This window comes from Periplaneta americana, chromosome 8 (assembly GCF_040183065.1).
Source record: "Periplaneta americana isolate PAMFEO1 chromosome 8, P.americana_PAMFEO1_priV1, whole genome shotgun sequence".
Taxonomy (NCBI): Eukaryota; Metazoa; Arthropoda; class Insecta; order Blattodea; family Blattidae; genus Periplaneta; species Periplaneta americana.
Window position 1 is genome coordinate 92,341,490 of NC_091124.1, and position 14,462 is coordinate 92,355,951.

Genomic DNA, 14,462 nt, shown 5'->3' on the forward strand with positions numbered 1-14,462 from the left:
ATATGTTAAAGTACAGCTGATAGCAGCAACATAAAATCTCGTGACATCAGAGTCACAGTTAAAGATAACTCAACACCGGTACAATGTATCTACCTATCATCTGAACAACGGAGGTTAGGGAATACGACGCGTGCAGTTCACACTCGGGCGGCTATATGTATTGCTGCAGAAGTGAGGTCTTTGAAAACCAGTTTTAATACAGATTTTTCAGGTGAGTAATAACGTGAATGTTCTTTAATGAATTTATAATACACCCAGTACCATTGTCGTAAATAATTTATATGCTTAAACCTTCATAATATCTACATTTATGTTTAACAATCAGGAGGGCGTAACTCAATTTAAAAAATGTGATATATATGTTTATATGAACTTTTTTCGTCAGAATGATGCCAGAAATCACATCCTAGAGTATTGCACAATCTTCGTGAATCACCCTGTGTGTGTGTGTGTGTGTGTGCGTGCGTGCGTGCGTGCGTGCGTGCGTGCGTGCGTGTGTGTGTGTGTGTGTATATATATATATATAGTACCAAAACTTGGAAGAAATCCATAATTGTACCTATCTATAGGAAGGAGGAAATGACTAACTGTAGCAGTGTTGCCAAACTGTGTGGAATTCCACAAAATGTATGGAATTTTGTTTGCTGTGTGGCTTTGTGGAATTCTCACAGCTAGGCCCAATAAATTTTTGAGTTAATTAAAAAATTAATGTACGTATGAAAATACGGGTACAGTTGACTCTCAAAGGGCCAAGGGTGGATTATCTAAATCGCCCTTAATCTGTAAGGGTAGTTTGGATCTTGTCATTCTGTTTGAAGACTATATGACTCTTCCTTAATAGACTTTTTCCCGGGCTTTCTAAGTTTTGAGTGATAAGGAAATATTGGACACTGGTCATGGACGCTGCTGACAGCTGCCTAACAATGAACTTGACGGGGATGGTGTCAACTCGAGAACAATTTTTATTACTATGGGCAATGCCTTCTCGATCTCTATTAGATCACGATGGCAGTGGCTATGGGTCATGTTGAGAGGGTGGGGGAGAAAGTAACAATAAGCTTAATCACTTGTCTGGTTTTCCCTGTCTCTTTGATCTGCTCCATGTACTATCCTTAACAAATATATTTTCTGTTACTTAAGATTAAATTTCTTAGTATACACTGTATATGAAAAATAATAAATAATATATAATATGCATAATACATACATCAGTTTAAACACCATATAAACAACTTTTATACAATGTAAGATATTTATAAGTACTGTAGCGATAATAAAAGTGTGAACATATGAGAGACACTAAACCAGCATTGGATACAGAAAGGTATATAAGTATAATACGTTAATTAAAATGTCTATATATTTTGCAGGATTATAGTGCACAAAAATCATTTCTAAAGTCGTGTGTGAAATTGCGTGGAATATGGTCCTTCCATGGGTGGATTTTAGTGTTGGTAGTCTGGCAACACATATATCTCTATCTTCTCTCTCTCGCTCTCTCTCTCTCTCTCTCCCACTCCTTCCTCCTTCCCCTCCCGCCTATATCCTCCTCTTTTCCCCCTCTTTCCGTGTGTGTGTGTGTGTTTTTGTGTGTGTGTCTGTGTGTGGACGCGGGCGCGCATTTTTTATTTGATCATTCTGCATGCTCCATTACCGAGTAATACTACATGTGATTAATACACTTACATAAATCTTTACAAGTCTTAAGTAAACTACACATCTTATGCTAGTAAACTTTCATAGATAACATATTGTTGCTAATATTTTAACATTATTATTCTGTCATTGGAATAAGGTTATACTTGTTTTTCCTCGTCTTATATCCATGATAATTACGACTTAATTCTGATCATTTTGTTATTTCGACCACACTTATCTATGTTAACAGTACCAGTATAGTATTTACAATTATTTACATAATCTCTATTCACACCCACACACTCACTTATTGGCATAAGCTATTTACATATTTACAACGCATCAAAGTCTATTGTTGCGACAAATAGTGCGAACAATTTTCCATATTTGTGAACTAGTTCTTTCTCGCTTGGGGGCCATGAGCCACCATTTTGTCTTAGACCAGTTTTTAGTTTATCTCTCTGCAGACGTATCTTGTTGCAGTCATAGATTATGTGTTGTGTGGTTTGTTCTTCTGGTCCACAAAGACACTTCGGATTATCGATGATCTAGAATCTGTGAAGATAGGCCCATGTGAGACCATGGCCTGTTATCATTGCAGTCAACTCCAGAGTGAATGGTAACTTGACTTGTAGCCGTCCTCTCACGGTTGAGAAGTATGATTGGCAGACTGCTCCTTTTGTGCAGTTCGCCCACTGATGTTGTCACTTCATTGCACTTTTTTCTTTTTCTTCACTGACTATTGTCTGTTTTGGTTTCTTTGAGTACACTATTTTCCCTTCCCGGCCTAGGGCCGCTTCCTTCGCCAGTTTGTCTGCCATTTAATTTCCATGTATCCCGGTGTGTGCCTTGACCCAGCTGAGATGGACTGTCCATTGTTGGTTTTGAAGCTGCATTAGTAGACTTCTTATCCTCTCTATTATTGGATAGTGCTTGAAATTGTTGTTAATTGAATCTATTGTTATTTTACTATCTGTGTAGATAGCAACTTTCCTTTCTGAACAGTGAATTTCTCTCATGTCTTCTAATTTTTCTAGTGCTTTTAAAATGGCAAATTGTTCTCCTTGATTATTAAAGCAATGGTGGTGTAGTTTATATTTTGGCCTATGTATTATGCCATTATCCTTAATTATTATTGTTCCGGCTCCAACTTGCTCTTGAATCTTGCTACCATCAGTGTACACTTCTAGAGGATATATATTTACTGTATTAAATTTACTTTTTATCACTCTTTCTGCAGGATGTGGCCAGTAACATTTCTAGTGGTGTGTCGTATAGGAAGTGCGTCCATAAAGTAACTTTTCCACTCATCCCACAGCTAGCAAACCATATATTGTGTGAAGCGACTGCGTGTACGTGATACAGTAATGTCCTGGCATGGCGCATGCGCTAGCAGAACTTCCCGAGTGCTCTCAGTAGCTTCGTTGCATTGGTTGAAGATGGACATTCCTATTCCTGCTCCTGCCGCGTGAAGTGCGGTCAGTGATAAAGTGTTTCAATGCACAGGGCATAGCACCAATTAAAATTAATCGTCAGCTGTGTCAGGTCTATGGGCCTAACGTCATGAGTAAGCAGATGCTGCATTGCTCCACAAGGTCGTCTGTGATGATGGTTGGCCCCCCATTGCGCTCCTCGTCGTGCACATTTTGGCGTCCTGCTGAAAATTGTCTACAGCAGCAATGCATCATCTGCTTGTGCATAGATCTGGTACACTTGACGATCAATTTCAATCGGTGCTATGCCCTGTGCATTCAAAAACTTTATCACTGACCGCACTTCACGCGGCGGGAGCTGGAATAGGAACATCCATCTTCAACTAATGCCACGAAGCTACTGAGAGCATTCAGGAAGTTCTACTAGCGCATGTGTTATGCCAAAACATTACTCCATCACATACACACAGTCACTTCGCGCAACAGTGGGACGAGTGGGAAAGTTACTTTATGGGCGCGCCTCGTACTTCGGTGACATCTCTTCCATGAGTCATTTGGTAAATTTGCACCTTCTCTTCGATTGTGACTCCTATAGGATATATCCCAGCCAGCATACATGATGCTTCGTAGGAGAGTGTTCTATATGCTTTAACCATTCTTATATTCACCAGTCTCTGCACTCGCCAGTATTATTGCAGGTTCTCTTGCTTCCTTATTGCTTCAGCCCAGACAGGTGCTCCATATGTCAATAATAGTTCTACTGCTCCATTGTATATTGTCTTAAGTGCCTTATGCTCCATTCCCCATGGCAGTCTTGCTGACTTGCTAACATATTTATTAATGCCAAGAATTTCTCTGATACATGTTCGATGTGTTTATCAAATGTGGAGGGGGGAGAGAGAGAGAAGGGGAGTTGAGGGGGAGGGGGAGGGGGGAGTGAGTGTGTGCACGCACGCACGCACGCACAAGTGCCTGCCTGCCTGCATGCGGGCAGGCATGTGTCTGTAATACTAAATGCTTAGCTTTTTCGTCCATGCAATGTTTTTATAATACAATTTTTTATAACACACAAAATATTACATCTTATAGATTTTCGAGGTTAATTTTATTTATGAAATGAATAAAGTGTTTTCTTATGCTTCTGGACAGTGGCGGTGCATCAATAAGAGCACAAGAGCACGTGAACACCTTGTTTCCATTAATGCACGACTACTTTTATTATTTAATACCGTATTGGCATAGTGGGGATGTATAATATCAGGATCGAGTATTTTAAACTTCCCGCATCTTGCATAAACTTCTTATGTAAACTTGGCAACGTCCGTTCACGTACAAGCCGTGCTCTTTTCAAGAAGGTTACAGAAATTTCACGCATGCGCGGGAGAAAATTGTCTTTCGCTGGCCGCTTATGACTCGTCAAGAGCACAAAGCATTAAGTGAACAGTGAATCTATCATACAGATGGCAGGTGCATCGATGCCTATCGTTTACATGCTATATATCGAGGAGAAAAGTCTGTATTTTAGCCTGCAGGTGTCAGTATCTCACTGTCGGAACGTTTACTTTATGTCGATGTGTGTACAGTGCTGCTACAAGAGTGTAGTTTGTGAATTACTATACTTCAGTTTCGGCATATAGCATAGTTTGGCTTTCAAACACGTGCTGGCTGAATGTGATGGTGGTATAATTTAAATATCTGTATGGTGGTGTATATTATTTAAGAATAATATTTACTGGCATGTATTTATAGTAATCAATCTATGCGAATGGGATTACAGTACTGGTATAGGCTATAGTGTATCAGTGTGTTGTGAATCAAAATATATTACTGAACACACGCTTTTGTAAATTGTTTTATGTATTAATTTTTAACAGACGTAAACAATGAACTCTGTTCAAGTAATTTTGAAGAGTAAAGAACTGGGTAAACTGGCTTTCCAGGAAAAATTGGAAATAAAAAGACTAGGTTTCACTATTATTATTATTATTATTATTATTATTATTATTATTATTATTATTATTATTATTATTATATGTTGTTTTGAATTTATATACGGTTTTTTCGACAGTGAAACATTGGAATCATGACATTTCATATTAGGCTAAAAATGTACGATTTCAAATTCTCTTCGATTTTGGAACACAAAATTGTGAACACACATAATATTTTATCACTAGCCGCCACTGCTTCTGGAAAAGATCTTTCTTAGGTAACAGCCACGTTTCTCCTAATATCATTGTAATACATATATTTCTTAAAATTATATTTTTCTTATTTAACATACTACATTAAAAAATTAGGTGGTCAACAGTTTGTTCATTATGGTTGCAAATACACATGGGATCATCATTTATTTTGAATCGTTGGTAATACAATCTTATTCTTCCATGACTTGTTAGAATTATTATTAAGTTCAGTGTTAAAATAAACTTTGTTTGCTGTCTGTCAAGTAGAGAAGGAAAAAAAAATGATCTTGTTATTTTGCCGTTTGATGATAATAATTGCCATTTTTCTTCCCATTTTTCGTAACTTGAGCTATTAAGTTGACTAGCTATTTCACTTTTCGGGATTTTACTGTAGCACACTTGAAGACCTAGCTTTCCACCTCTTTAGCCATTTGGTCCACTACTTCGTTGCCACAGTGTCCCACATGTGTCTTTATCCATCTGAAGTGGATTCTACAATTGTTGTCGTCTTCTAAGAGTCTCACTTGTTTTCGAATATTTTCAGTTAATGTTTTGTGGTTCTTTTGGTTTCTGATGGATTCTAGAGAGATTTAGCTCTCTGTGTATAAAATTGTGGTATCTTCCTCCTTATTCCATTTTTATTTTAATGATTTTAACGACCTAAATCTACTTATATTTTGTTATTTCTATCACAATTATCTATGTTAAAAATAAAGTATTTACAATTATTTATAAAAGTCTATATTCACACACATCCACACATTCACATTGTACTGATATTAAGTCATTTTCATATTTACAGTTTTTACAATGCATAAAAGTTTATAGTTGCAACAAACCATGCGAACAATTTTCCATATTTGTGAATCAGTTCTTTATCGCTAGGGGGCCATGAGTCCAGTATGTCTTAGAACTGTCTTTAGTGGATCTCTTTGCAGTTCTAGCTTCTTGCAACCATATTGTGTAGTATAGTTAGTTCTTTTGTTCTGCAAGGGCAATTCGGATTATCGATGAGTTACAGTTTCATCTGTGAAGAAAGGCCTATGTGAGACCATGGCCTGTTATCATTGCAGTTAATTCCGAAGTAAACAGTAGTTTGTCTTCTAGCCACCCTAAATCACAATTAGAAAATATGATCGGAGACAGCTCCTTTTGCATAGTTCAGCCACTGATGTTGCCATTTCATTGAATTTTTTTTTTTCTTTTTGTTTGCTGACTATTGTCTGTTTTGGTTTCTTCGAGTACATTATTTCTTCTATCAGGCCTAGAGCCACTTCCTTTGCTACTTTGTTCGCCATTTCATTTCCATATATCCTTATGTGAGCTTGACCCAGCTGAGAGAGGGGGGGGGAGAGGGAGAGAGCGGAGGGGGTGGGGTGTATATATATATATATATATATATATATATATATATATATATATATATAGACACTGACGTAAAAACTTTCCATAAGTTCTTGCTTGTTTGCTTCCAATCATTCCTGAGTGAGCCATTGTAGTGAGTGGACGCATTGTTTTGCTGCTGCAGCTATTTGAATTACAAGTAAGTAAACTAACTTTAACGAAATGAGTAAAAGAAAGAACTCAAGTAAAAGCAATAATGATAAACAATGTGAATCTAGAAATGACAAAATAGTGAGGAATCAGTAATAAACGTAGAAAGTGCTACTTCTGTTAACAAACAATTAAGTATTATGTTTGAAAAGTTTGCCTCCAATATTCATCAGGACATTAATGATATAAAGAAATCTATCGACTTCATGTCAACGAAGTTTGACTCTTTATTAAGTGAAATAAATAATGTAAAAGATGAGTTAAAAGAAGTGCGAAAAGAAATTGACTTCTTGAAACGTGAAATCAACGAACTAGGTGTTCGACTTCAGGATTTGGAACAGTACAACCGCAGGGACAATACTGTGTTATATGGTGTTCCCTCTACTAATAATGAATCAGTGAATGAAATCGTAAAGACCGTTTCTACAATTATTGGTGCAGATGGTTGTTTTGAAGACGTTAGTGGTACACACAGACTGCCGACACGCCCTGGGAAACCAAGACCAATTGTTGTGCGGTTTGCTAAACGTTCAAGTCGCGATCTATGGCTAAGCCGTTTCCGAGAAGAGGCTAAAAATAACAAAGAAGGATTCGGCCTTCCAACTCAAACAATTTGTCAGCAATTCCAGCCTGGTTTGGTCACAGCTTCAGGTCATCTTACGCCATTCATGAAAAATCTGTTCAACAAGACAAAACTTACTGCCAGAGAAAAAGGTTACAAATTCATTTGGGTTAAAGACTGCAAAATTTTTGTTAGGAAAAATGAAAATTCCCAAGTGAATAGAGTGTCTGATTACTATGATCTTGAAAAATTGTAATTATTAGGCAATTACACCCCTTGATTATTTTCATTGTATTATTTATATTTAATTGTCATCATTGATAACAACAAGCTATATAACAATGTAGATAATTATTATATCAAGTGTAACCCAAAAAAAAATATTTAATGACTTACTTAACTTTGATAATTATATTGCTAACTGTAAACATCTTAATTTAAAACTGATTCATTTAAACATTCGTAGTATAAAAAAGAATTTCTCTGAATTTTGTGCCTTCTTACAATACTTTTCTTTCAATTTTGACATAATAGTACTTACTGAAACTTGGCTTCGTTATGATATAGGTTTTGACATACCAAAGTATAATAAATACAAATACAATACAATACAATAAATGTGATGGCATTATAGTATATTTTAGAAATGATATTGAAGTGTCAGCTTCAGATATTGAAATTTTAAATTCAAATTGCATACATTTTAAATTTAATTTCAACAATACTATTATTGAGTTAACGGCAATATATAGATCCCCCAATTTAAACAAAACTGAATTTATGAATGATGCGGAAAGCTTTCTAATAAACAAGAAAAATGTTAATAACCACATTATAGTTGGAGATATTAACATTCAAATTCCAGATGACTCTATGGATGAATTAGGGCATAGATATATGAATATCATGTATGAATTTGGTTTTTACCAGTTATTAAAATCCGTAACTAGACCACAATCGAAAAATTGTCTTGATCATATTTTCTTTAAAACCAATAACAAACTACTTGAATTTATACCAAGTGTTTGTCATAGCAATATTACTGATCATTAGACTACCACTGCTTTAATTACATTTATTAATAAAGCAGATTTTGAAGACTCTGAGACTTATAAATATAACAGTAATATCAATTGTGATGACCTATTGTTAGATATAAGTAATGAAACATGGGATACTGTAATGAGTTGTAATGATCCCGATAATGGTATTGAAATTTTTTATCAAATTTTAAATACGAATATTATAAAGCACACAAATAAAACTACTCAAAAAGTTTCTTGTAAGTTTAAAAAGATTAAACCATGGATTACAAATGGTATAGTTAAATCAATCCGTACGAGAGACAAACTCGCAAGCAAACTAAGAAAAGAACCATTTAATACTGTTTTAAGAAACAAGTTAAAAAAATTTCGCAACATATTATCTAACGTAATAAAGAGAGTGAAAGCTAATTATTTCTCCATCAAATTAGAAAAATATAGCAATAATTCTAAAATGTTTTGGCAAACTGTGCGAGAAGCGGCAAATATTGAAGTAAATAAAAAAGAACAATTTAATGAGATTGTTTCTCGAAATGGTTTAATCTTAAGTGATAAAATACACATTGCAACAGAATTTAACTCGTATTTTACAAACATTGGCTTGGATATTGTATCGTCTATAAAAAATAACAATTTCCTTAGCAATGTAACTTCAGTAAATGCTTGTATGTATCTTTACCCCATAACAGATGACGAAATAATCAATATAGCCAAAACTTTAAAAAACAATGTATCACCTAGTCCTGATAACATAAGTGCTAAAATACTTAAGATGGTTATAAATTATATTGCCAAACCTCTAACTCATATTTTTAATTTATGTTTTCTAAATGGCAAATTCCCAAATAAATCAAAAAATGCAATTGTGAAACCTATTTTTAAAACAGGAGACAAAAGAAATATGAACAATTATAGACCAATATCATTACTTTCATGTATTTCAAAATTACTAGAAAAATGTATTAAAGTTCGATTAATGAACTATCTTGATAAACATAATATATTAAGTAATAATCAATTTGGTTTTCGAAAAAAATTCAGTACAGATAATGCAATATATCAAGTTACTAAAAAAATTGTTAGAGAATTTGATCAAGGTAACAAATGTATTGGTATTTTCCTGGACATAAGAAAAGCATTTGATACAGTGAAACATGACATCTTAATTGAGAAATTAGACTTATTAGGAATCAAAGGTAATGCTTTAAACTTAATAAAATCATATGTTAACGACAGAATTCAAATAACGAAAATTGACAATTATTCAAGTGAACCTTTAACTATTAATATAGGTGTTCCCCACGGCACAGTTCTAGGCCCTATTCTATTTTTAATATATATTAATGACTTATTAAAAACTGACTTACAACAATACAATGGTGTTGACTATTCTTATGCAGATGACACAGTTTTACTTTTTGATGGAAAAACCTGGCATGATGCATATAATAATTCAAATAATGGACTTATTAATAAAAAAAATGGTTTGACATAAATTATCTTTCTATCAACGAAAATAAAACCATCATTATTCCATTCTCATTATCTGAAAAATGTAACAAACCTCCTACATCTATATTAAGTATTAAATTACATAATTCTGATTGTTGTCTTATACAGTGTAAATGTCCGATTATTAAAGAGTCCTCTGAAGTTAAGTATTTAGGTATAATTTTCGATAATCATTTAAAATGGAACCAACACATTAATTACCTTTGTAATAAATTACGTAAAATAGTATATTATTTTGTTTTATTGAGGAATTACTTGTCAATAAGTTTATTACGTACAATATATTTAACTTTATTTCAATTGGTAATTATGTATGGAATTATAGGATGGGGTAGCTCATTTAAATCCAATTTTAATCCACTTTATTTATTACAGAAGAAAATAATTAAAATATGTCTTCATAAACCTACTGATTTTCCATCTCAAAATTTGTTTATAGACTTTAATGTACTTAACGTAAGACAAATTTATTATATTGTATTAATAAAATTCATACATAAAAATCGAAATAATTTTGAATTGTATTCTCATAGTTATGAAACAAAAGGTATGAATTCTTTAAGATTGTTTGAACCAAAATGCAACACTGTTACAGTATTTAATCAATAGTAGTAATTTAGGCCCAAGAATATATAACAAATTTATATTTAAATATCCTAATCTTGTCAATTCTAATAGTTCTAGTATTAAATTTAAAAAGTTATGTATGGATTTTATAAAAATTGTAAATTTAAATTTATATACTATAATTGCAAATTGTATTGTATAATTATTAATTATAATTGTATTGTATAATTATTAATTTCAGTTCAGGAATCCGTCCCTGAGCATGAATTCTACTCTTTCAGGGGCAAGCTAAAGTTTCTCTGCATATTTTATAATTTATGTTACATATTAGCAAAATAATAAATAAATAAATAAATCAGTCTTGAATGTGGTCTTTATTTAATCAACAATGGTGCTGGGAAGCCCTCTTGAGGAGGATTTTATCCCCCATCTTTAACCACTTCTGTGCTGTTCTTTCACTCAGCAAATCTTCATCGAAGGTAAGACATATACTTCAAGGTACCTTGGCTGTTTTAGTTCTGAGTCTGAACTTGTATACCTCATATCATATCCTTGAACCCAATCATTTTATTGTTGACTTACTCTCACTATATGTACAGTTTCAATATTATTTTCAGAGAAATAACAAAAGAACACGTAGGCCTATAACTGTTGTTCTGTGTCATAAGTAGAGATGACCTTGCCACATTTTTGTAGGCATTACCAACTAAAAAATGCGAAAGAGGTATGTAAACTTTAGGTTAGGTAAGAACAGATTTAAGAATTAAATAAATACTGCCACAGGCAGGATAAGTCTACCCTATTCAATAATTACAAATGGAGCAAGACAGACCATGTGAAAAACTTCTAGACACATTAAATAGAAAATGGAGTGAGGCAGACTGTGTGGAAAGGCACGAGGCACAAAGTTCATCTTACACTTGCTATAATAAAGAGTTTACAGAAAAACCTTTCATGTCAAAACATTACAATTTTTCTCTCTTTGTAGGTCGAGTACATACATTGCACGTAAAAAAAAAGAACTTTTATCGTATTCAAATGATCTGTTCAGGATAACATCCAATTACTCATCATTTTATGCCTATTCTCCTGTGATCTGAGAGAATCCATCATAATAAATCGATATAGAGTTTCAGCTCAGTTTTGTTAATTACTCAAAGGACTGTCTTGGAATTGTGGAAATGGACTAATGACAGTGAAGTGTCAATGATTAGTGGTACTGAGGTGTCACTCATACTTATTCCATGTGTACCAATTTTATTAAAATGAGTTCACACATACACAAGTTACCATGGCTCAGTCATACATATCACACTCATGTACATGTGTAATCATGAAATATAAGATGAGAATTTCATTAAGTTTACTTTCATTTCTAAAATTTCAATAACTTAAAAACCTGCACATATTTATTCAAAACTTAAAAAACTGCAAAGAATGCTGTCAATAAACGTCATAATGTGATATGAGATATTAATGCTGAAGACAGAGTAGTAAAATAGGCTATTTTATAACAGCATTTATTTCTATCTTCACTGTTACACATTATCAGAGGTTAACTACATATATAACATGCAAGAACACTTACATCAATGATGCTTTCATCTCCTAGAGGCCATCGCTGATGCTGTTTGTTAAAAGGTGGTGGAATTGGAAAGTCTGGGTCAGACTGAGGACGCTGAAAAATGTAACCCACCATGGCATCATCTTGTGAACGAGCCAACTGAGGACGATTTGGATCTGGTACCTAAAAAACAAGAAGAAAAGAAAATATATAATCTAGAATTTAGGAAATGAAACGTAAAATGAAAATAAATACTGAATAAATTATAAAATATTTGTAGTAAACTCTTCAAGAGTAAAGTAAAATTCTGATTATGGATATATCATGTTGTTGTTGTTTGTTTTCTAATGACAGGCGTTTGATAATAAAGTCATTTGACCCCTTGCACTCCAATATTTTTCAAAGATATTATCATGACCAGCCACTGAAGCACAGATTTTGAGGTGTTCCGAATCCATTTCTTGGTTTGAGTTGCACAATGGGCAGTTAGGGGACTGATATATTCCAATTCTATGCAGATGCTTGGCCAAACAATCATGGCCTGTTGCTAATCTAAATGCAGCTACAGACGATTTTCGTGGTAAATCGGGAATTAACTGTGGATTTTGATGCAGAGAGTTCCATTTTTTCCCTTGGGATTGTGTTATCAAATTTTGTTTGTTGAAGTCTAAGTATGTAGATTTAATAAAAATTTACCTCCGGATAATTTTACCTTAATGGTACTCATTTCATATTGGAGTGAAAAATGGCAAGTTGTAGCCGATTTAAGTGAACACCATATTTTAACGTTTTGGTGGCTACTTCATTCACACACAACCACCAGAATGTCTGGAGGACCACACCTGCTGTTGGTCAACGGGTCCATTGGACCTAGCTGGGAGATCTTGTTATCACCAGCTTTCCCTCCTTAAGCCACTGGAGGACGATTTTAGTGCCATAGCAGGTCAGCACTAGGAACAGAAAAGTAGAAAGAGGAGGAAGGAAAGGGAAATAAACCCCTAGGCCTCGAATGCTCTAATGCCGTCGGGGTCGAAGAAAGTAAGCGTTCAGTTAGAGGACTGGATAGGAAAGGGTAAAGAGGGAATTAGGTATTGGTTAGAGGAAAATTATACCAAATTCAGTTAACTCATCAAGCTGACCAGTGCTAATTGATGAGTAGCCCCTCTCTTTAGTTCAGCTTGTAAAATTATGCTTACTAACAACTGCACAGTAAATATTAATGACCGTCCATAAACGGTTAAAGTTTGTCAGCCAGCTGCTAACCTCACGTCCACATGCTTCAGCAGAGATGAACAATCATCCAACTAGAACAGAGGTATCACGTGTTCTGCACAATCCCAACCATTGAAAATATAAACTCTGCAAAAATACTGGAGTATTTTTTCATAGTATACACATATTATCTTATGTCAGCATCAGTACAGTGAAATTTAATTTAGGCCAATGTGTTATATTGTTCTTTATTGTATGTCATTTTCTGTAGTTCCTCTTCACAACCCTCGGATTTCTAATTCATATTTCAAAAATCGAAAACATCGTCATTATTGGCCTAATGGTTACTATGCTTACATCTGTATCCAAGAATCACAAGGTCAAACCCAGTAAAGGACGAAAAGTGTGGTATCCTTCAAAAGAAAAGTGAAAGTATTGATCTTATGTCACATTAAATATGTGACATATAAAATAATCTTGCAATATTCATATTTTACAATTCATTTTTGGTTTTCCAATAAGTCAATTACAAAGTTATGAAATATATTTATTTAAATTTTTCAATCATATGACTTATCATTCTTATTGCAAATTAACATATGCTACAACATTTACTAAAAAAAAAGTATAAACGTTTTCGGCTGTACGGCATCATCAGATAGGCCTACATAATTGTTTAACAATATCAACATACATACAATGTAGAATGTGTTCACTTTTGTAATTAAATATTAATTTATACATTTTGTAACAGTAAGAAGTAAAGTCTTTAGTTACATATTTTTTTACGACACTGTATCAACATCTAGGTTATTTAGCGTCTGAATGAAATGAAGGTGATAATGCCGGTGAAATGAGTCCGAGGTCCAGCACCGAAAGTTACCCAGCATTTGCTCGTATTGGGTTGAGGGAAAACCCCGGAAAAAACCTCAACCAGGTAACTTGCCCCGACCGGGATTCGCGCTGACCGTTACTCCACAGGTGTGGACCATTAGTTATATGTAGTAATAGTTTAATATAGTTATAGGGAATATGTTGATTTCAATTAATTTGCATTTTAATTCCCAATTTGCTAGAATTGTATGTAACATGATGTATGTATACATAGAACTCATGTTACAATATTTTGTTATATGTATTGATTAACACTGTTAAAAATTAAAATTGATAAAACATAAAATATCGTCATAT

The 14,462-nt window shown here is 33.9% G+C and overlaps 1 protein-coding gene across 4 annotated transcripts in view; it reads right to left on the reverse strand.

Annotated features, from left to right (window-relative positions):
* pum (pumilio) overlaps positions 1-14,462 on the reverse strand; it is an 888,766-nt gene that overhangs the window by 854,763 nt on the left and 19,541 nt on the right. For all 4 annotated transcript variants that reach the window (XM_069833260.1, XM_069833261.1, XM_069833257.1 and 1 more), the window contains exon 3: positions 12,084-12,242. In XM_069833260.1, the coding sequence (XP_069689361.1) occupies positions 12,084-12,242 (159 nt within the window). The remainder of the gene's footprint in view (positions 1-12,083; positions 12,243-14,462) is intronic.